General features: G+C 43.5%; 1 protein-coding gene across 1 annotated transcript in view; it reads right to left on the bottom strand.

The window, feature by feature from the left end:
* LOC120029127 (glutamate receptor ionotropic, kainate 4-like) overlaps window positions 1-24,931 on the bottom strand; it is a 177,163-nt gene that overhangs the window by 109,522 nt on the left and 42,710 nt on the right. The window contains exons 4-5 of the mRNA XM_038974436.1: window positions 19,491-19,588; window positions 1,264-1,429 (exon numbers count right to left, since the gene is read on the bottom strand). Of these exons, the coding sequence (XP_038830364.1) occupies window positions 1,264-1,429; window positions 19,491-19,588 (264 nt within the window). The remainder of the gene's footprint in view (window positions 1-1,263; window positions 1,430-19,490; window positions 19,589-24,931) is intronic.

Raw genomic sequence — 24,931 nt, 5'->3', positions numbered from 1 at the left:
AAGTTTTAGTGTACATCATTACATTTATGAGTTTTGTCAATTCAATTGAGTCATTGTCTTTTATTTGTAGTGCTCCTGTCAATGTTGGGGACGCTCACCTGATTACGCATAGACGTATACAGGCCTATAGGCTACCTTGTCATCATAAATGTGACCATTTGGGGATCTGATAGTAATTCTGATTGGCTTAATGCACCACCACTAATGAGCAGCGCAGCTTCTCAAAGTAAGGTTTTTTTTCCACCTCAAACAGTCTGTTTTTACAACATTTGAGAAATCTTTCCAGCTCTCTCCCTTCTGATAACCACTCAGAGTAAAAAGGAAAATGTAATTCTCTGATCCAGTGAAAACGTCATAAAATATGCCTACCCGATTACTTCTTATCAGTGCTTGACTTGGACTGAAATAGGTTCCGGTACTCATTTTGGGTGCTGGTACTGTTTATATTTAGGTGCAGGAGCTCCACAATACTTGAGCTACAGACTGGGGCGAAGGTTCCCCTTCCAACAGGACAACGACCCTAAGCACACAGCCAAGACAACGCAGGAGTGGATTTCAGGACAAGTCTCTGAATGTCCTTGAGTGGCCCAGCCAGAGCCCGGACTTGAACCCGATCTAACGTCTCTGGAGAGACCTGAAAATAGCTGTGCAGCGACCCTCCCTATCCAGCCTGACAGAGCTTGAGATGATCTGCAGAGAAGAATGGGAGAAACTCCCCAAATACAGATGTGCCAAGCTTGTAGCGTCATACCCAAGAAGACTCAAGTCTGTAATCACTGCATAAGGGGCTTCAACAAAGTACTGATTAAAGGATCTGAATACTTATGTAAATGGTATATTTGAGTATTTTATTTGTAATAAATTTGCAAAAAATTCTAAAACATTTTTTTTGCTTTGTCATTATGGGGTATTGTGTGTAGATTGATGAGGGGAAAAAATGGTTTAATCAATTAAAGAATAAGGCTGTACCGTAACAAAATGTGGAAAAAGTAAAGGGGTCTGATTACTTTTCGAATGCACTGTATAGAGCAATACACCTTTAAAAATGTCGACCAATCGATTGGTTGAAAGAACAAACAACTTTCGGAGAGTCAAGATTGTCTTTAGTCGGGGACAACCCTAGTGCATATGCACATGCATGAATGTGCACCCGTGTGTGCGAGCTCACGTGTGTGCACATGCAAATGTGGGTGCACATGCAAATGTCATGTGTGTATATGGTACAAATAACAACAAAGAGCTAGTGGTGCGTGACCCACTCACAGTCGGCCTGGGCACAGATGAGGCAGGCTGTGGTGCTGTTGAAAAAGGTGAGCAGGCCAGCCACGGCCAGGCTGATGTCTGTGTTGGTGGGGCGCAGGTCCAGGGTGGTGAAGCGGGGGAACTGAACCTTCAGAATGTCCTCAGGGGCCACTTTCACATAGGGCACCTACAGAGAGAGCGAGAGAGAGCGAGAGAGAGCGAGAGAGAGCGAGAGAGAGCGAGAGAGCGAGAGAGCGAGAGAGAGGGAGAGAGCGAGAGAGAGAAATGTTCTGGATGAATAATTAAAGTGTCTACAAAGAGATCAAGAGTTTTTAAAGCACCGTTAGCTCTTGTTGTATGTGAAAATGGTGTAAACATACAGCATGATTCTGACAAAACCAAAGCCTTGCTAGAGGAGATGTTTGTTGAGCAGTTCCAATACTTTGGCAAAGAGGCGTGCAAAGTACAAAAAAAACAGTGTTCATTATATTCTCATCATTGCTAAATTGAACCATCTTATATCTGAAACTAATAAAACAAATTAGAATAATTCAAGAACTCCCTCACAGATGCCTACTAAATTAACTATAACTCCTGGGCTCAATTAAATAAAGAACAGTTTATACACTGAGTGTACAAATCATTAAGAATAGATTCCTAATATTGAGTTGCATCCCCCCCCCCCCCCCCCCCCCCCCCTTTGCGTTCCACAGGGATGCTGGCCCATGTTGACGCTAATTCTTCCCACAGCTTTGTCAAGTTGGCTGGATGTCCTTTGGGTGGTGGACCATTGTTGATACACGCTGGAAACTGTTGAGCGTGAAAACCCCAGCAGCATTGTTCTTAATGTTGTGTACACTCAGTGTATATTGAGTGTGGAGAAAAGTAGACCTCTTCACAGGCAGTGACGTCAAAGAGATGAGTCCCAAGCGTTAAGTTAAAAACACAAAACTCAGATAAGAATCTATAAGAGACTAAAAATCTCCTCTCACAAAAAACTTCCTGAAACGTTCAGGGATGTTTCGCAATGATTGGGCGTCTGTTTTCACAGCTGGTGTATGAATAAATCGCAGCCGTTTGTTCAGTGTTCCTGCTGTGGATCCAGTCACAACAAGTCTTCAGTTCTTTAAGAGGATAAACACAAACGTGCAGAGAGTCAACGGAGATGCTTTGTAAGTCCGACCCCCCTCGCTCTCAACTTCCAAAGTTATGGCAAACATAGCTTACACCCGTACCCCTACCTGCAAAAGAAAACTAAATTGCAAACACATCCAATCACAAGTGCATCTCCCCCCCCCCACTATCTCTGTCTCCACTTGCTCCTGTCTTCCAGAAGCGATTGAATCCATCTCTCTTTTCATTCGCTATCCACTGAGGTGTGGATGGGTGCACCCGGGCTGATGGGCAGCAGGCTGTGGGGCGTCTGGGAACGCAATACGCCGGGTGATTCGGTGGCTAGCGACCAGCGGCCAGCGCAGTGGGCTTGAAGGGGAACCCGGAAGGATGTCACAAGAGAAGCCTCTTCATCACGGCAGATTGCCTGCCTGCGCAGTGCCGCGTGCCCATACATCGCTCTCTCTATGCCCCTGTATCCCCAATTGGTTTTCAATCCCTGCCCATCGGGGTGTAATGGAGTCCCCGGGAAGAATGGATGGATGGAGCGCGCTCTTTCCCTGACAGGCGGCGGCTGTGGTGGCAAAAATGTGATTCTCTCCTCCCGAGGAGCTGTGAAACATGGATAATGGCCGAGCCACACTGGGGAAATGCAACCACTCCACAACTCCCCACTCCTCCATCCCCTCTGCCCTTTCAGGATCCCTTCTCGCTCTCGCAGCACGGACCACAGAGTGTTATCGTCGTGCCCCTTTCTGTTCGAGAGGCTTTCTGCTCTGGTAGCTTTGTTGTGAAGCAGTGGGGTTTGAAGGGAAGAGAGAAGACCTCCATTGGCCCATTGGGGATATGTTGGCTCAATGAAGGAATTATTTGTCTACCAAAGCATGAGACCACCGCAAAGAGGCCTGCTAAACTGACACAAGGCCTAGCCCAGTAGCTCTACAGTGATCAGTATGAATAAAACAATGGATCAAAGTACAAAACATAAATGCATCAGGAAGGAAAAGGATCATCTTTGGTTTCAGTGAGCTCACAGAAGAAGTTTAACTCATAGAACAAATAAAATGTTCAAAACAGTTAATTGAGAGGTGCTCATCGTCAGGAACAACAATGCAGATGGTGTAAGTACCTATGACCTGCAATGAGCTGGCACCTGGAATAGAAGTTCTGTACAAACCATGACGGCGACCGCCACCGAGACTATGTTGTAATGTCAACGGTTCCTGTCTGGGAGACGGGGGAGCTCACGCAGGGGGTAAAGTGAGTCATGATCACCCTGCTTTGATGAGTCATTTTCCTCCATGTAACCTCCTCCTCCAGTTGGCTCTGTAAAAACCTTTTAATGTCACCCCGTTGTTGCGGGACTACTTCTTCAAAACAAACTTCCGTAAAACAGGTATATAGACAGCACTCTTACTGCCGTCTTACTGACATAGGTTTCAATACGCAAATAAATCACATTGACCCATATAGATATATGACCGTTTCGGCAATAATAGGATATTACGCAGTGAAATAGCCTAGTGTACAAGTACCATCCTCTGAGAGATAACTCACAGCAATGCAATCGCATGACACTTAAACCCCACTGCGTCTCTCAGAGCGTGGTCTATGCGGCAGGCGGACCACAGTACTGTCTGGAGAGGTGGAGACTGAGGGGAGGGTTGCTTGTGTATTAGAGATGCAATTCCTGGTTGTGTGTGCAGGGCGTGTGTTCCTGCCGTGTGACAGTGGCTGTCAGTGAGCGCAGACAGAGGCCTGACAGCTGTTTAATGAGAGAGATCCGCACAGGACACTGAAGTGAGGCAGCGAGCCAGAGAGCAGGGCTAACTAGTATCCACAGGTGCGACGAGAACACACTGGAACACCTGCGTTATGCACCATGAACACCTTTATATTGCTACCGCATCACAAACATGACCTTGCCCCTGACTGGTCGGTGCCGCATTCACATGCGACTCCTCTATTACGGTGGATTCAGTGTGGCGTTCCCGTAGATCAGGATTGTTATTCTCAATGGTTACGACAGGTGTCAAAATGCCGGGAGGAGACGGCGTCGCCTACATCCTTTGGGCTGTTTGCGTGGACAGGCATGCCCTTTGGTTTGTGCAATGCACCAGTCATTTTCCAATGTCTTATGGATGTGATGCTTGGTGACCTCACCCGCAATCATGTACTCATCTATCTTGATGCCATTATTGTCTTCTGAAAAGACAAGGTAATGCTATATAAGCCTTATGATGCGTTGCTCAAGTACAGTGTAACAACAGCCCCCTAACTCCTGAACCAAGCTAAAGTAAAATGTAAATGTCTGTTATGGTGCTCTGAGAAGACTCAAGATTTTTTTTTATTGTTGGGCTACTTTGTTGTCACCTAAAACAATGTTCTTGTTCCACAAAAAGGACTGAGAAAAACAGTATTTTTGGTTGAGGTGATCTCCAAATCAAATCAAATTTTATTTGTCACATGCGCCGAATACAACAGGTGTAGAGCTTACAGTGAAATGCTTACTTACAAGCCCTTAACCAACAATGCAGTTTTAAGAAAAATACACACAAAAAAAATTGAAATTAAAGAAACAAATAATTAAAGAGCAGCAGTAAAATAACAATAGCGAGGCTATATACAGGGGGTACCGGTACAGAGTCAATGTGCAGGGGCACCGGTTAGTCAAGGTAATTGAGGTAATATGTACATGTAGGTAGAGTTATTAAAGCGACTATGCATAGATAATAACAGAGAGTAGCAGCGGTGTAAAAGAGGTGGGGGGGGGGGGCAACGCAAATAGTCTGGGTGGCCATTTGATTAGCTGTTCAGGGGTCTTATGGCTTGGGGTTAGAAGCTGTTCAGAAGCATCTTGGACATAGACTTCCGTGCGGTAGAAGAGAGAACAGGCTATGACTAGGGTGGCTGGAGTCTTTGACCATTTTTAGGGCCTTCCACTGACACTGCCTGGTATAGAGGTCCTGGATGGCAAGAAGCTTGGCCTCAGTGATGTACTGGGCCGTACGCACTACCCTCTGTAGTGCCTTGCGGTCGGAGTCCGAGCAGTTGCCATAGTAGGCAGTGATGCAGCCCGTCAGGATGCTCTCGATGGTGCAGCTGTAGAACCTTTTGAGGATCTGAGGACCCATGCATAATCTTTTCAGTCTCCTGAGGGGGAATAGCTTTTGTTGTGCCCTCTTCACGACTGTCTTGGTGTGCTTAGACCATGTTAGTTTGTTGATGATGTGGACGCCAAGGAACTTGAAGCTCTCAACCTTCTCCACTACAGCCCCGTCGATGAGAATGGGGGCGTGCTCGGTCCTCCTTTTCCTGTAGTCCACAATCATCTCCTTGTCTTGATCATATTGAGGGAGAGGTTGTTGTCCTTGCACCACACGGCCAGGTCTCTGACTTGCTCCCTATAGGCTGTCCCGTCATTGTTGGTGATCAGGCCTACCACTGTTGTGTCATCGGCAAACTTAATGATGGTGTTGGAGTCGTGCCTGGCCATGCAGTCATGAGTGAACAGGTAGTACAGGAGGGGACTGAGCACGCACCCCTGAGGGGCCTCCGTGTTGAGGATCAGCATGGCGGATGTGTTGTTACCTACACTTATCACCTGGGGGCGGCCCGTCAGGAAGCCGAGGATCCAGTTGCAGAATGAGGTGTTTAATGTTTTTTTCAGTCATAAGAGATGGTAGCAGCAGCATTATGTACAAAATAAGTAACAAACAATGTGAAAAAACAAAACAAAATAGCACGGTTGGTTAAGAGCCCATAAAACGTCAGCCATCCCGTCCGGCGCCATCTTGAAGGCAGGAAACAGCTTGAGGTTTCCTGCCTTCAAGCACAGAGCGCCGACCGTAACCTTGTGTCAAATTATAAATCAAGATATCAATTTCAAATGTTGTGAAATTTGCATGGTTTCTCAAAGCGCTTGGTCTGAAGGTGAAACCTAATTTACCTGCTTCTACTGAGAAGTTGACAAGTGTCCAACTCAAACCTATATGTAGGCTGTGAAACAACATCCATGAGCCCTTGTAGTCCCCAGAGTTGGGATTAAAATCTGACACCATATGGTAAGCCAAAATATAATGAGATCTTACATCTGTTACCTTGCCCCTTACGTGCCAGCCGAACAAAACTCATGTTTAATAAAATATTAGACATCCTTTATGGGGGGCAGCGTGTCAGCCATAACTGATGATGACCTTTGTTGGGAAAATAAAACATTCGCCATGTGTCACAGCCCAGCACTGGCCCACTCACAATTAACACACAACAGAGCCACTGTGGAGTGCCTGGGCTTACCAGCAGTGGTGAGCACAGAGAAGACATGCAGGTTGGCCACAGCCCATCAGAGAACAGATGCACAGGAGAACACGGTCCATCAGTCAACCCCAGAGCTGGCAGAGGTGGCTGTGGTGGAGAGAAGGGGAAGGGATGGGAGGAGGCAGGTGTGGGTGATCATGTCCGTCTGATCATATGTGGCACTACGAGACACATAGTAGGAGCTCAGCTACTGTGGGTGGGAGGGGGTCGGCGACAGAGAGGAGAGGGAGAGAAAGTGAGAGGAGACAGCCTCTGTTTATTGTGGTAATGATCCTGGAGCACTGGTTTGGTTTGTCCAAGGTGGGAGTGGTTGATGAAGATGGCGCGGTCTGTGGTGGGTCCCACAGTGCTTTTTTAGGCAAGTGGAACATTGACCACCAGATCCCTATATCATTGATCAGCCGGCGGTGAGAAAAAAGCTCCCTTTCCTTGGAAAAGCTATTGTTCTTCTTCACTCTTGCCTCTGTGTTACTAAAAATGGTCAAAGACTCCAGCCACCCAAAGTCATAGACTGTTCACAGCAAGCGGTACCGGAGCGCTAGGTCCAAAAGGCTCCTTAACAGCTTCTACCCCCAAGCCATAAGACTGCTGAACAGTTAATCAAATGGCTACCCAGACTATTTGCATTGACCCCCATATTTTATTTGTATATATTCCTTTTTTTTTTTTTTACAATGACTCTCTTGCACAGGCTTGATGTACACTCACTGGACTCTAATCACACACTCACACATACTACACTGACACTCCAACACACACACACACACACACACACACACGCTGCTGCTACTCTCTGTTTATTATCTATGCATAGTCAATTTGCCACTACCTACATGTATACTGAAGAAAAATATAAACGCAACATGTAAAGTGTTGGTTCCATGTTTCATGAGCTGAAATAAAAGATCCCAGAAATGTTCCATACACACAAAAAGCTTATTTCTCTCAAATGTTGTGCACAATTTTTTTTTACATCCCTGTTAGTGAACATTTCTCCTTTTCCAAGATAGTCCATCCACCTGACAGGTGTGGAATATCAAGAAGCTGATTAAACAGCATGATCATTACACAGGTGCACTTTGCGCTGGAGACAATCAAATAAAATGTGCCGTTTGATCACACAACACAATGCCACAGATGTCTCAAGTTTTGAGGGAGCACGCAATTGGCATGCTGACTGCAGGAATGTCCACCAGAGCTGTTGCCAGATAATCAAATGTTTCTCTACCATAATCCACATCCAATGTCATTTTAGAGCATTTGGCAGGTTTGCTGATGTCAACATTGTGAACAGAGTGCCCCATCATGGCGGTGGGGTTATAGTATGGCAGGCATAAGCTACGGACATGAACACAATTCCATTTTAGAGATACTGTGATAAGATGAGATTTTTTTTATCTACGCCCCTACATTTTTTAAAAAGGTATCTGTGACCAACAGATGCATGTCTGTATTCCCAGTCACGTGAAATCCATAGATTAGAGCCTAATGAACTTATTTCAATTGACTGATTGAAAAATGTAAAATGTTTGAAATTGTTGCATTTACATTTTTGTTCAGTATACATATTGCCTCAATTTCCTCGACTAACCCGTACCCCGGCACATTGACTCGGTACCGGTACCCCTTGTATATAGCCTTGTTATTTGTTCTTTTATTGTGTTACTATTTTTCCTGAAGTTAATTGAGCACATTTTTCTTACTTGTTTTTTTTCAATTATGCATTGTTGGTTAAGGGTTCATAAGTAAGCATTTCATGGTACACTTGTTCTATTTGGCCCATGTGACAAATAAAATGTGATTTGATTTAACTTCTGATTCAACAAATGTCTTTGTAGGGAATTTAAAGCTTTGAGACCACTCTAGGCCTTTAAGCTCTTGAAGTTCCTGAAGGAGGTATTAGGTAGTCCAGATGTTAGACAAGTGAGACAAAATGCTCTCAGCCATTTTTTGACAAGGGACCGGCAAGCTTCCTCCATGGGGGACCACATACATAAAACATTGTAGAACTGACAAAATTAGTGTCTCAGGGACCAGCCAGCAGCATCCAACAGACTGGCACCAGTCCACAAACCGGATGTTGAGAAATACTAACCCAGGTTGTCTTCACATATGATCCATCTGACTGGCTCCAAAGTATTCAGCATGGCTGTTGCGATTTCAGTTCTCTCTGGCAGATCATGTTTGCTTAAACCATAAATAATTGATCTACAAACTTCTGACACCTGAAATGTGACCAATATCATGCCTGAAAGAAAATGTCTGAGGCTATTTTCAGTAATGGTGAAGCTTGTATGGAGAGCTTGTGAGACAATTCATTCAGCAGTTCTGAGAACCTCATCGGTGATGGGTTTGTTGGAATCCTATCACCTCACACCTAAACAAAAAGGGCCAGTGCAATGACACAAATGACCACAAAACAAAAGGAACAATGGAATACGCTTTTTGCATATCTATAATGACAACAAACGGCCAAATTGAATTTGCACCGCCCGTTCATCGCTGGCAACCAGAGAGCGGCCGTGCTCGCATTCTTCTCCCTGACCAAGTAAAAGCAGCTTCCGGAAGACCGAGGGAGTGAATTTGGATATGCACAGATCTCCTGGCTACCCTCGACAAGACAGATCAACGGCACAGTGAAGGAGGCGGCCAAGGGGGGTGTGTGTGTGTAACAGCTGTGAACCTCTAATTGCAATCCAGCAGCAATAGCAGGCGCACCTGTGTTTTGTTTGCAAGCAGGCGGAACAGAGGCACCCTGCACCGAGTGACACCGAGCTTAACATCCGCAACATCGCCCCCTGCAGACCTAGCATCCCATCCACCAGGCATGTCTTAATGTGCCTCCCCCCCGCAAATAGCCTGTGAGTTTAAAGGGCCGAATACCGTACATCGAAAAATGTCAGTCGACACTGCTAGCCAAGATTCAAATTCCCAGAACAAATTATTGTCTACCCTCAGAAAGAGGGATCCAGTATTAGGCTGATGGTGTGTGATTATAAGGGGGTAAGAAAAGGTCTGGCTGATTTGAGCCGAAATCCCTCTAAAGGTCTCTCAAGCGTTCTTGCTGAGTTTTCTTTGGGGGCTGGCCAGGGCTGACCTCTACCTCTTTCGGCAATCAGCCAGAGATGCTGAGTATGGTGAAGTGAGGGGAGATGTGCAAATGAGAGGAGACTTGCTTTGACTGATTTGCGTACATCTCAAAGCACTACCAGGGAAATGTGAGGCGAGAGGATATTTCCTGGAAAATGGTCTCGGGGCATGGAGGATAGGCAGGAATGTGAGCATACTGGGGTATAAAAGCAATTCCACATCGTACACACTGATATGTGCTGCTGGGCCAGAGAACATGGTGTCCAATAAAATCTAACTGAGCCAGCCGACACACACTACTCACACACAGCGGACTCAGTCAACACACAGGTCAATGTCAGAGAAATATAGGGCAGATATTGAATATCATACGTTGATGACTGCCTTCACAATACACATGGACATTTCATGACCATGAGACAGAAATGTGTTCAACTTCCATTCATGGCCGTTCAACTATGCTTTCATCTTGTATAGTGGTCAGAGTTGATGCCTCATGCTTGGCTGAGTGGAATAATCCTGAATTAACATGCACTATCAATGAGAACCTGGGAGGGTAAACTGACCCAGCGTGGCGTCACCCTCTCATTTCATTAAATTCAATGCTTCAGATTCAGCTTGGACATACATTTGAGCATCTGGGTAAATGGATGACAAATGCCAAAATAGTAATTCTACAATGGGAGGGAAGAACAATATGGAATGCATGCCATTGCCAACATTGCATATGAAGTGTGACTGGCTCATGACGTTTAACCTTGGACGTATGCAGGGTTGCCAGGTCTAGCAAAAATGTATAGCCCAATGAACTCTCAAAACCCACCAACAAGGCCTGAAAACTTGCCCAAAATGTTTTTGGGCAGCAAGAGATGACTAGCCACATTTATAAAATAAACCCTTTTTTCATAACCTTATCGGGAATATTGACATAATGTAACGGTTCTCGTGGGCTGAAGGAAGAGTGGACCGTGGTGCAGCGTTTAGAGTGTTCATGATTTAATCCAAAAACCCAAATCGAACAAAAACAACAAACCGGAGAACGAAAGCGAAACAGTTCTGTCTGGTGCAGACACAAAACAACTACCCACAAAACACAGGTGGGAAAAGGCTACCTAACTATGGTTCTCAATCAGAGACAACAATAGACAGCTGCCTCTGATTGAGAACCACACCCGGCCAAACACACAGAAATAGAAAACATAGAACACACAACATAGAATGCCCACCCCAACTCACGCCCTGACCAAACCAAAATAGAGACATAAAAAGGATCTGTCTTGGCTGTGTGCTTACAGTCATTGTCCTGTTGGAAGGTGAACCTTCGCCCCAGTCTGAGGTCCTGAGTGCTCTGGAGCAGGTTTTCATCAAGGATCTCTCTGTACTTTGCTCTGTTCATCTTTGCCCCTATTCTGACTAGTTTCCCAGTCCCTGTCGCTGAAGAACATCCCCACAGCATGATGCTGCCACCACCATGCTTCACCGTAGGGATGGTGCCAGATTTCCTCCAGACGTGACGCTTGGCATTCAGACAAAATATTTCAATCTTGGCTTCATCAGACCAGAGAATCTTGTTTCTCATAGTCTGAGAGTCTTTAGGTGCCTCCAAGCGGGCTGTCATGTGCCTTTTACTGAGGAGTGGCTTTTGTTTGGACACTCTAGCATAAAGGCCTGATTGGTGGAGTGCTGCAGAGATGGTTGCCATTCTGGAAGGTTCTCCCATCTCCACTGAGGAATTCTAGAGCTCTGTCAGAGTGCCCATCGGGTTCTTGGTCACCTCCCTGACCAAGGCCCTTCTCCCCGATTTCTCAGTTTGGCAGGGCGGCCAGCTCTAGGAAGAATCTTGATGGTTCCAAACTTCTTCCATTTAAGAATGATGGAGGCCACTGTGTTCTTGGGGACCTTCAATGCTGCAGAATATTTTGTGTACCCTTCTCCAGATCTGTGCTTCGACACAATCCTGTCTCGGAGCTCTACGAACACTTCCTTCAACCTCATAGCTTGGTTTTTGCTCTGACATGCACTGTCAACTGTGGGACCTTATATAGACAGATGTGTGCCTTTCCAAATCATTTCCAATCAATTGAATTTACCACAGGTGGACTCCAGTCAAGTTGTAGAAACATCTCAAGGATGATCAATGGAAACAGGATGGACCTGAGTCTCACAGCAAAGTGTCTGAATACTTATGTAAATAAGGTATATCACTTTTTTATACATTTGCAAACATTTCTAAAAATCTGTTTTGGAATTTTCATTATTGGGAAGTTGTATTGTGGACACAGATTATTTTTTATTTGATCAATTTTAGAATAAGGCTGTAATGTAACAAAATGTGAAAGTCAAGGGGTCTGAATACTTTCTGAAAGCACTGTATATGGCCAATATACCACAGCTGTAGTATAGCTAAGGGCTATACCACAGCTAAGGGGGACACAGCCCTTAGCCGTGGTATTCTGTCCATATACCACAAACCCCTGAGGTGCCTTATTGCTATTATAAACTGGTAATCAATGTAATTAGAAGAGTTAAAAGTATATTTTTTTGTCATACCTGTAATACACGGTCTGATATACCACGGCTTTCAACCATTCAGCATTCAGGGCTCTAGCCACCCAGTTTATAATTCTAAATAAATCCTGTTTGCCCATGTGCATAACTATAGACACATCCAATAGAAGAGGTTGAGTGATGAAAGTTGGACAGAGGATCTTGAAATCTCTGAACAAACTTTTTACACACACACACACACACACACACACACACACACACACACACACACACACACACACACACACAGAGCTCTGGCCCTCCCACTCACTCACTCACCCACCCACCAACAGCCTGCCTCACTGCCTGATTGTCAGCAGCAGCAGGTCACAGGGAAATATATATTTTAAAAAAAGAGAGAAATGCCATGGCGGCCACGGCGCAATTTAGAAGTAGCCCAAAAACCTGCAACTCAAAGTGAAGGTGTCACTGACAAGCACTGTGATTCTAAAAGTGGAATCTGCAGGTTTGTTGCTCCGCTTTTATTCGAGCAAGAGAGAAAAAACTGCCTCCCACTGTGATAAGCACCTATCGGCAGTCTATAGGCAGGATGATTTTCTGTGTGTTTCATGCTTAAAGGTCAGACATTTCCTTAATTTTCAAAGCCATCTCGAGCTCTTACCAGCTAATGTAAATTATATTGAACAAAAATATAAATGCAACAATTTCAAAGACTTTACTGATTTACAGTTCATATAACGAAATCAGTCAATTGAAATAAATTCATTAGGCCCTAATCTATGGATTTCACATGACAGGGAATACAGATATGCATCTGTTGGACATGGAAACTATGTGTTTGATGTATTTGATTCCATTCTACTTATTCCTCTTCAGCCATTACCACAAGCCCATCCTCCCCAATTAAGTTGCCACCAACCTCCTGTGGTACAGATCCTTGCAACATGAGGCCGTGCATTATCATGCTGAAACACGAAGGGATGGTGTCGGATGAATGGCACGACAATGGACCTCAGGATCCCGTCACGGTATCTCTGTGTATTCAAATGACCATCGATAAAATGCAATTGTGTTCGTTGTCCGTAGCTTACGCCTGCCCATACCATAACCCCTCTGCCACCTTGGGACACTCTTTTCACAACATTGACATCAGCAAACCGCTCGCCCACACAACGCCATACACTTGGTCTGCAGTTGGAGGAGGTTTATGGTAGAGAAATGAACATTCAATTATCTGACAACAGCTCTGATGGACCTTCCTGCAGTCAGCATGCCAATTGCACACTTCCTCAAAACAAAACTTGAAACATCTGTGGCATTGCGTTGTGTGATAAAACTGCACATTTTTCAGTTGCCTTTTATTTCCCCATGCATTTTCCTATGTGTACCTGTGTAATGCTCATGCTGTTTAATCATCTTATTGATATGCCACACCTGTCAGGTGGATGGATTATATTGGCAAAAAATAAATGCTCACTAACAGGGATGTAAACAAATTCGTACCAAAAATTTGAGAGAAATAAGCTTTTTGTGTGTATGGAAAATGTCTGGGATGTTTGATTTTAGCTCATGAAACATGGGACCAACACTTTACATGTTGCGTTTAGATTTTTATTCAGTGTCAACGACCATGACTTAGAAGATTTTCTGCAGCATTCAAGAGCAAAACATAAAAAACGGTTAAATGTAATGTCAAAATTGAGATTTTCGCCTAAATAGACATATTCAAAAGTAATTATTTATCATACGAGGGCCATAAACAATACCTAGTGATGCTTAAACTGACAGAAAGATTTCAATCTTACCTTTCTGGTAAAAATAGTTATAAATTGCTGAGGTGTAGTCTATTCTGAGGACACAAGCTCAAGTTCACAGAACAAATATAAAAATATAACAAATCATATTATTCAACTGAAGTTGGGGAATAGGAAATGAAATTATTGAAATGATTTCTAAATATAGTAACAATCAAATAATAAATGACTTACTTTGATATTTCACCTTTCTTATAACTGTAAAATAAATATGATCATACTGTCACGCCCTGACCATAGAGAGCTGTTTATTCTCTGTTGGTTGGGGCGTGATAGTGACTAGGGTGGTCATCTAGGTTTTTAATGGTTTATGTTGGCCTGGTATTGTTATTTATTGTTGTCTCTGATTGGGGATCATATTTAGGTAGCCATTTCCTCATTGTGCTTTGTGGGATCTTGTCTACAGATAGTTGCCTGTGTGCACACCAGTAGCGTCACATTTCGGTCGTTCAGTATTTTGTTGTTTTTGTTCGGTGTTCATTTAAATAAAAGAAAATGTACGCCTACCACGTTGCACCTTGGTCCAATCCTTACGACGATCGTGACACGTACTTAGTGACAGTACAAAATTGGCACCATTTCATAACTGACAGAGCATTTTCTGACCAGCATCCTCTGAGCGACGCAGACACAATTCAAATGCTTTCTGACTCATTACAACCAGCTTTAAGCACAACGTGATTATGTCTCGCTGTGACCAAGAGAAAGTGGTCGTGTTTAAATTCGACGCAATAATTTTGTATTGTTTCATGTTGAGCGCTCTAAAACCATCTATGAACATCACAGCGTGATGAGACTGCCTTTGCTGCGTGGGCTAAGGTCTCCCATTTCATGTGCCGTATTGTAAGCTGAGCTGCAAAATAGAACATTTGTTTGCATAGGCCTGAAAATTTGACGTGTCGCTAAGCAAATGAGGTGTCAGATTTCACAGAGTGCACCGCAATTGATGTTGCGCCGTTCACAGAGCACTCGGTACATAAAATATTGGTCTGAACCGGTCCAGAACCTCTCAAAGAGGTGTTAAAAGGATTATACACGGACTTTGAGCTAGGAGTTCTCGGCATCTGTGCTACGCCATTGCTTCTTGTGAAGAGATAAACAGGTACTGTTTTTATTTAGTTACCATTGTCTAAATCCAGGTGGTACAGTATGGCTCTGTACAGCATCACTTAGAGCCTCCCAAATGGATATGGAGCACTCCGAATGATAAATTGAGTGTGGGTAATGGGTTGATCACATAGCAAGGGCTGTCATAAGTCCTATTTTCATGCGTCCCCTATTTACTCGGCCTCCTGTCATTTTGCCAGCATCTGTGCACTCTCCCAGTAAAGAATTATGAACACAGACACAATCACTGAGCACAGACAGGATGTAATTGACTCCCCAACACCTTCACAACAACTGCCACACACACATGCACACACACACACTTACAAACACCGTATAACACTATATAGGCTACTGTAGATGCATGGTTGATACATTTAGAAAGTAAAATATACAGTGCCTTCAGAAAGTATTCATAACCCTTGACTTATTCCACATTTTGTTGTGTTACAGCCTGAATTCAATGCGTATTAAATCTATTTTTTTCTCACCCATCTGCACACAATACCCCATAATGACGAAGTGAAAACATGTTCTCATAAAGGTTTGCAAATGTATTGAAAATGAAATATATGAAGAATATCTAATTTACAGAAGTATTCACACCCCTGTGTAACACCATGATCTATTTCACCTGTTTTGTGTTTGTCTCCACCCCCCACCAAGTGTCTCCCATTTCTTCCCGTTATTCCCTGTGTCTTTATACTGGTGTCCTCTGTCTGTCTGTTGCCAGTTCGCCTTGTCAAGTCAATCAGTGTGTTTTTCCGTGCTCCTGTTTTTCCCTAGCCGCTGTTTTTCTAGTCCTCCCGGTTCTGACCCTGTCCTGACACTGTTCCCGCCTGCCTGACCATTCAGTCCGCCTCGAGCCTGCCTGCCGCCCTGTACCTTCTGGACTCTGACCTGGTTTATGAACTTCTGCCTGTCCCCGACCTGCCTCTTGCCTGCCCCTTGTTTTTCAATAAATATCAGACTCGAACCATCTGCCTCCGGTGTATGCATCTGGGTCTCGCCCTGTGTCGTTATACCCTGAGTCAAAACGTTGTAGTAGTACCTTTGGCAGCGATTTAAAGCTGTGAGTCTTTCTGGGTAAGTCTCTAAACGCTTTCCACACCTGAATTGTGCAATATTTGCCCATTTTATTATTTTCAAAGTTCTTCAAGCTCTGTCAAATTGGTTGTTGGTCTTGCCATAGATTTTCAGGTAGATTTAAGTCAAAACTAACTAGGCCACTCAGGAACATTCACTGTCTTCGTTAAGCAACGCCAGCGTAGATTTGGCTTTGTGTTTTAGGTTATTGTCCTACTGAAAGGAGAATTCATCACTAAGTGTCTGTTGGAAATCAGACTGAACCAGGTTTTCCTCTGGGATTTTGTCTGTGCTTAGCTCCATTCCGTTTATTTTCTTTATCCTGAAACTCCCCAGTCCTTAACGATTACAAGCATACCCATAACACGATGCAGTCACCACTATGCTTGAAAATTTGAAGAGTGGTACTCAATTTGCATCATTACTTTAGTGCCTCGTTGCGAACAGGATGCATGTTTTGGAATATGTGGATTCTGTACAGGCTTCCTCCTTTTCACTGTCAATTAGGTTAGTGTTGTGGCGTAACTACAATGTTGCTCATCCATCCTCAGTTTTCTATCACAGCCATTAAACTCGTAACTGTTTTAAAGTCACCATTGGCCTCATGTTGAAATCACTGAGCGGTTTCCTTCCTCTTCGGCAGAGTTAGGAAGGACGCCTTGTAGTAACTGGGTGTATCGGCACACTATCCAAAGTGTAATTAATAACTTCACCGTGCTCAAAGGGATATTGAATGTCTGCTTTTTTTTTGTACCCATCTACCGATAGGTGGCTTTCTTTGCGAGGCATTGGAAAACCTCCCTGGTTTTTGTGGTTGAATCTGTTTGAAGTTCAGTGACTGAGGGACCTTACAATTATCTGTATGTTTGCGGTATAGAGATGCGGTCACTGAAAAATCATGTTGAACACTTATTGCACACTGTCACGTCCTGACCATAGTGCTTATGTGTTTTGCTTGTTTTAGTGTTGGTCAGGACATGAGCTGGGTGGGCATTCTATGTTGTGTGTTTAGTTTGTCTGTTTCTGTGTTCGGCCTAATATGGTTCTCAATCAGAGGCAGCTGTCAATCGTTGTCCCTGATTGAGAATCATATATAGGTGGCTTGTTTTGTGTTGGGATTTTGCGGGTGGTTGTTTCCTGTCTCTGTGTTTTGTCTGCACCAGAAAGGACTGTATCGGTAAGCCACGTTTGATATTTTGTAGTTTTGTAAGTGTTCACGTTTTCGTCTGTCATTAAATATGTTGAACACGGAATACGCTGCGTATGGTCCGATCCCTGCTACAAGGGCTGCCGTTACACACACAGTAAGTCCATGCAACTTATGTGACTTAAACACATTTTTACTCCTGAACTTATTTAGGCTTGCCATAACAAAGGGGTTGAATATTTGACTCAAGACATTTCAGCTTTTCATTTTTAATTAATTTGTGAAAAGTTTGAAAACATAATTCCACTTTGACATTATGGGGTATGGTGTGGAGGCCAGTGGCATTTTTTTTTGTTTTTGTGGAAAAGTCAAGGGGTGTGAATACTTTCTGAAGGCACTGTACATGACACATTGATTGTTGATTGATCTTATTTGTCAGTGTTGGATGCACATCATTCTAGCACATATTAATAATCTAAACACCATGTATAAAAACTGTTAATCAACATTAGTACTATGTGGCTACTGCATTTAAACACACCTCCAGCAATTTATATTGGAAAACAATATTCTCCATCGCACTCCACTCATCCCCTAAAACAGGTCGTAATAAAGTGGCCAAAGCACTCTCCCTCCCTCAGTCCCATTGACATGTTCCATCAGCCATGGCCGGCCCTGCTGTCCTCCACTGAGAGACTCCCGATATGCCCAGTTTGCAAAATGAGACCATTAGTGAGATATCACTTTCAGGGTAATAACAGCGCAATGTGACCTTTCTCTATTGTCATGTACACACCGACAGCTATTAGAGCAACTCGACACTATCCTGTTCGCCTTTAAGACCCTTGATGTGGCATCATCGTGCTTACATGTCGTCATTGTTGTAGTTCTGCAGAACTCGGCCTTTTAGATGGTATTTGCTTGAAACATGTTAATGCATTTCTTAATCATTTAGCATTAAGAACAGTTTATGAAGGGATACTTCAGGATTTTGGCAGTGAGAGTCCGATGAACTGGTGGATACCATTTGTGTGTCTGTCTCCAGTTTGAAGGAAGTTAGTTTTGCGAGCCAATGCTAACTAGCATTAGCGCAGTGACTGGAAGTCTATGGGTGTCTGCTAGCATGCTCTGACTATGGGGATGTAGATAAAGGGCCTCATTACCAAAATCCCAAGGTATCCCTTTAAAGGCAGCGTTTCCCAAACTTGATTTCCCAAACAAGAGGTGGACATTTTTTGACCCTAAAACTACACAGCTGATTCAAATTATCAAAGCTCGATGATTAGTTGAATCAGCTGTGTTGGGCAAAAACCAAAAGGTGCACCCCTTGGGGTCCTGAGGACCGAGTTTGGGAAACACTGCTTTAAGGAGTCTTGTGTGGTGCATGGTCCGATGAATATATAACAGAAAGTTAACTTGTTTAAGAACGTACAATTCATCTAGATGTTAATGTATTCACACAGGGAATGAGCTCAGTCAGAACATTTAAAAGGGATAGACAGTGCACATCACCAGGGAGTCCAAGCTAAAGACTGATCAAATGGCCACAGTTCTCATTAAAGGGGACATTAAATGTGATTTTATTGACATTTTGCATAATTACCATGCATAAAAAAAGACAGTAACATCCTGCAGTTAGTACAAACACTGTAGCCTAGGATCATCCACAAATCACTGGAGCCTGAGCAAAATTGTTCAACATCACGACTCAAAGGACCCTGAACTGAAAACATATAAATTACGATTTTCCATGTTCAGAGGCGGTCCTTCACAAAACTAAAAAACACGGCAGCACCAAACCAATTACAATTTGTCTGAGAACTGACTAGATTAATGTTGTATGCTGTTGAGCCCGATTCTTGGCCCGTCAGAATGTAACATGGGTAAATTCAGACAATAACGTAGAATGTTCTGAAAAATAGTCTGTCTGCTGTGGTATTGACATGAGTCAAGCACGGTCTCAAGAACACAGTAATAATAAAACATATTGTTCCATAATATGACTGGCAAACAGTGCTGTTGTGACACACAAAATAAATCAAGCCAAAATGCGAGCCAGCACTCACCTCTTTCTCTCCACAGATATTGCTGATGATGGAATTGGAAGCAGGGCTGGCGGAGGGACCCAGGACTCCCACCACTCCTTTGGACAGGATCTGGCACACTGTCAACACACAGAGACAAGCATCCAGTCAGACAATACAGGACATGGTCCAAATACCACATTCAGCCTATTAAATAGGAGTTGCATGTTGATTAGTGTGTAGTTTTAACCTGCACTAACAGTATGAGCCAGCAGTTCCCAGTTAACCTTTAATAAGTAGGAGGTGTTTGGGTTAGCTAACTACTAACTTGATCATGTTCTATTGATGTATTAACTTACAGCTGCTCTGTATCTGATTTCACATCACCGGTAGTAAACCTACGACTATAGATTACAATATGACAGATTGAACGGTGGTGCAATGATGGAACATAATTACTGTAGCAACAGGTTGGAATGAGATCTGGTCATGTGGAAGTTTTTGCTAACCACTTAGAATCTCATGTCAACAATCCTTCATTTTAAGATAACAATTGGGGACGAAAGTAGTACTTAAAAGTGGCATGTAGGAGTTAGTGCCAACCAACAGTTGCTGCCATGCAGGGGCACACCGACGTAGTTAAAATAATAGCTGAGAACTACATTAAATCTAAACCAATCAGATATTTGATCAGTCTTCCAAAAGCATTTGTGATATCTCTTTTCTAACATTCACCATCACACTGAATCAGTGTATGAAATGGAATTTTTTGGAGGGGAGAAGAAGAAATAGAACACAGTATTTCCTTTGCAGTCCCCTGCACATGGGTTTGGGCTTAAATCTTACTTGCAGGGGAAACAAAATGCAATTTCAGGTGGGGCTTGATCCCTGTCTTTCATTAACATTCTATGGCAGTCAGGGGGAGGACTGCTGTCTGAATATGTGGTCTGCTGCCCAAATGGCACCCTCGTTCCTGTGTAGTGCACTTATTTTGACCAGGGCTCTGGTCAAAAGTAGTGCACTATATAGGGTGCCATTTGGGACACACAGAGGAGGGCGACAGACTGGCTGAGGTGGTGGATGGGCCAGTAACAAACCCCAAATGAGGGTAAAGATGTATAAAGGAAGAGTAAAGGTGGACCATTTTTGAGCCAGTGGAGCAAAGCTCGGGATTCTCGCCGAACGAGATACAAAATTTACAGGAGCAGTGAATCAAATGATTAATAAATAATCCCTTTGTCATCCAATGGAGTGTCCCGTACATTCCCCTCCTCCTCCTCTCCCAACCACCTACCCCTCTCTCCTCCATTTAAAGCACATTTGCACCGGTCTGCATGGCTTCACCGAATTACAAAGTGACCGGATTAGCCTTACAGGCTCGGTGCCACTGGCCCCATGAGGCTTTTTACAGGTCGCCATTTTCTATTTTACACAGGGAACAGAATGGCCTTTTGTCATTTGGGCAAAAGTCTGTCCTCCGCACTCTCTCCTCCATCCTCTCTCTTCCGTGACCTGGAAATCGATAAGTGGTCCAGTGGTAAAGGAGAGTGTCAATTCGTTAGTAAGCAAATGGAAGACGGCCCTCCCCTCCTCAATAGACTTTTAGCGAGGAAGCACAAGTCTAACCTACTTGAATCCTTTTTTCTATCAAACTAGCTAAATTTGTTTATTACTTTATATGTTTATTTTGGAATTCCACCCTGAAGACGCGCGATGGGATAAGGACAGCCATTTCATAAAAGCGCATTTTCATCCACTTTAGTCACGTCTACTCCAGCTCCGGCATTTGACACCTCACTTACAGTTCAAATCGGAAGTTTACATACACCTTAGCCAAATAAACTGAGTTTAAATGTTTCACAATTCCTGACATTTAATCAGAGTAAAAATTCTCTGTTTTAGGTCAGTTAGGATCACCACTTTATTTTAAGAATGTGAAATGTCAGAATAATAGAAGAGAGAATGATTTATTTCAGCTTTTATTTCTTTCATCACATTCCCAGTGGGTCAGAAGTTTACATACACTCAATTAGTACTTGGTAGCGTTTCCTTTCAATTGTTTAACTTGGGTCAAACGTTTCGGGTAGCCTTCCACAAGCTTCCCACAATAAGTTGGGTGAATTTTGGCCCATTCCTCCATGACAGAGCTGGTGTAACTGAGTCAGGTTTGTAGGCCTCCTTGCTCACACATGCTTTTTCAGTTCTGCCCACAAATGTTCTATAGGAATGAGGCCAAGGCTTTGTGATGGCCACTCCAATACCTTGACTTTGTTGTCCTTAAGCCATTTTGCCACAACTTTGGAAGTACGCTTGGGGTCATTGTCCATTTGGAAGACCCATTTGCTACCAAGCTTTAACTTCCTGACTAATGTTGCTTCAATATATCCACATAATTTTCCTACCTCATGATGCCATCTATTTTGTGAAGTACACCAGTCCCTCCTGCAGCAAAGCAGCCCCACAACATGATGCTGCCACCCCCGTGCTTCACGGTTGGATGGTGTTCTTCGGCTTGCAAGTCTCCCCCTTTTTCCTCCAAACATAACGATGGTCATTATGGCCAAACAGTTTTTGTTTCATCAGACCAGAGGACATTTCTCCAAAAAGTATGAGCTTTGTCCCCATGTGCAGTTGCAAACCGTAGTCTGGATTTATTATGGCGATTTTGGAGCAGTGGCTTCTTCCTTGCTGAGCAGCCTTTCAGGTTATGTCGATATAGGACGCGTTTTACTGTTGATATAGATACTTTTGTACCGGTTTCCTCCAGCATCTTCACAAGGTCCGTTGCTGTGGTCTGGGATTGATTTGCACTTTTCGCACCAATGCACGTTAATTTCTAGGAGACAGAACGCGTCTCCTTCCTGAGCGGTATGACGGCTGCGTGGTCCCATGGTGTTTATACTTGCATACTATTGTTTGTACAGATGAACGTGGTACCTTCAGGCATTTGTAAATTGCTCCCAAGGATGAACCAGACTTGTGGGGGTCTACAATCTTTTTTCTGAGGTCTTGGCTAATTTCTTTATATTTTCCCATGATGTCAAGCAAAGAGGCCCTGAGTTTGAAGGTAGGCCTTGAAATACATCCACAGATACACCTCCAATTCACTCAAATTATGTCAATTAGCTTATCAGAAGCTTCTAAAGCAATGACATCATTTTCGTGAATTTTCCAAAGGCACAGTCAACTTCATGTATGTAAACTTCTGACCCACTGGAATTGTGATACCGTGAATTATAAGTGAAATAATCTGTCTGCAAACAATTGTTGGAAAAATGACTTGTGTCATGCACAAAGTAGATGTCCTAACCGACTTGTCAAAACTATAGTTTGTTAACAAGAAATTTGTAGAGTGGTTGAGTTAGTTGAGTTTGAGTTTATTTTTACAGGGACAGTGCACATTAATCAACGTTTCAGTAAAAGTGCCGGTTTTAGCCAGCCGGCTAATTTTCAACCGCAGTCCTTGGGCAGGTTATTAAAAACAATTACAATATAGACAATAGCAACATAGAACAAGACATAGCATACAGACATAGCAACATAGGACAAGTAAGACGTAGCATACAGACAGAGCAACATAGAACAAAAAGCAGTAAGACAAAATTCATAAAAGCAACGAAGTGTTTCCACACCTCACAAGTTACAGACAACAGACATGGAAAGCGGCAACACACAGCTAGGGACCATGTTCACAAATCTGATTGACCTTTAGCCATGTCTTCAAGCATTTTGTGAAAGTGTGATATGTGGTGCAGTTGTGTGTCTGATGGCAGTGTATTCCAGACATGGGAAGCTCTCACAGAGAAAGCGGATTTACTAAAGGTGCTTTTCCTTAGGGGAACTATACAGTCACCTCTCATGGCAGACCTTGTAGATCTGCTGCCATATGTTTGGGTTTTCTGTTTAACAAAAATACTGAGTGGAGGGGGAGCCAAGCCATTTAGGATCTTGAATACAAGACATGCGTCGGTGTATTGCACAAGATTTTCCCAACTCAGGAGCTCATGCTTTCTGAGGATGTGACAGTGATGATGGCTATTGGGCTTCCTATCAAGCACTTTGAGAGCCTGTTTGTAGACAGACTGAATAGGTCTTACTGTTGTACAGCAAGCTTGGGCCCAACTAGTCAAGCAGTATGTTAAGTGGGGGAGTATCATAGATTTGAAGTACAGTTTTGCTACCTCTGTAGTCAAACAATTTCGTATAAATTGGAAATTAGCTAGGTTGAATTTGGTTATTTGAATTACCTTTTTCACATGCTTTTTAAAAGAGAGGTTGGAATCAAGTATGATGCCAAGGTACTTAAAATCAGATACCACCTGGAGCTTCTCCCCTGACACATAGACATCTGGCTCAGTAGCATCTGTTGCCCTCTTTGTGAAGAACATGCAAACAGTTTTTTTCACATTGAGATGCAAACACGAGTCACTGAGCCACTTTGTAACCTGGATCATTACAGTAGTGAGTTCTTGTGCAGCTTGTTGTTTGCTCTTTGCATGCACATATATCACTATCATCTGCATACATTTGAACTTCAGACCCAGTACAGACAGAAGGCAGATCATTAATGTACAGGCTGAACAGGAGGGGCCCCAGTATTGACCCTTGGGGCACACCCACATCATAGCTAAGAGTGGGCGACAGCTCATTGCTCACTCTGACACACTGAGTTCTGCCTTCAAGGTATGATTTCATCCATCTCAAGGCATCGGGGGAAAAGTTGAACTTGGACAATTTTGTGATGAGAATCTCATGGTTAACAGTATCAAAAGCCTTCCTTAGGTCCAGAAACACAGCCCCAACAACGCCCCCTTTGTCCATCTTGGACTTCACATTTTCCAGAAGAAAGCAGTTGGCCGTTTCTGTGGAGTGTTTCGCTCTGAAGCCAAACTGCATGGAATGTAATGTGAAGGGGCTGTTGTTGAGGTGGGCAATCAGTTGTTCTGCTACACACTTTTCAACAACCTTTGACACCACAGGTAGTATACTAATGGGCCTGTAGTTACTCACGTCAGCAGGGTCGCCTGATTTAAAGATGGCCGTTATTATGGCCGACTTCCATACCCTTGGAAACACCCCGAGACCAATAGATGTGTTGGTGACCTTAGTAATAGGGCCAATGAGTGACTCTTTGTAGTTTTTAAGAAAGGTAGAGTCCAGCCCAAACACATCTTTGGCTTTAGAGTTCTTTAGTGAGCTAATCACCTTGTCCACCTTTGACTCAGAAACCTCCCTTATGATGAAGACAGGTTGAGCATCATTTACTAGCACTGAGCCCAAGAAACCAGTGGAGGGGTTCTGTGTCAGTACCCTGACAGAGTCAATAAAGTAGGAATTGAAGGCTATTGCTATTTCGACTGTTACGAATCCCTTTGGCCCGACAGTCTAGGGGGGATGGTAATGGGACCCGTAACACAACTCATGCAAATTATAGTAGTGAAAACGTAACAGTGAGAACAAATAACACAGACAACTTAATTACC

Source organism: Salvelinus namaycush, chromosome 34, assembly GCF_016432855.1.
Source record: "Salvelinus namaycush isolate Seneca chromosome 34, SaNama_1.0, whole genome shotgun sequence".
Classification (NCBI taxonomy): Eukaryota; Metazoa; Chordata; class Actinopteri; order Salmoniformes; family Salmonidae; genus Salvelinus; species Salvelinus namaycush.
The sequence above is the reverse complement of the archived record's forward strand: the minus strand, read 5'-3'. Positions and strand labels throughout refer to the sequence as shown.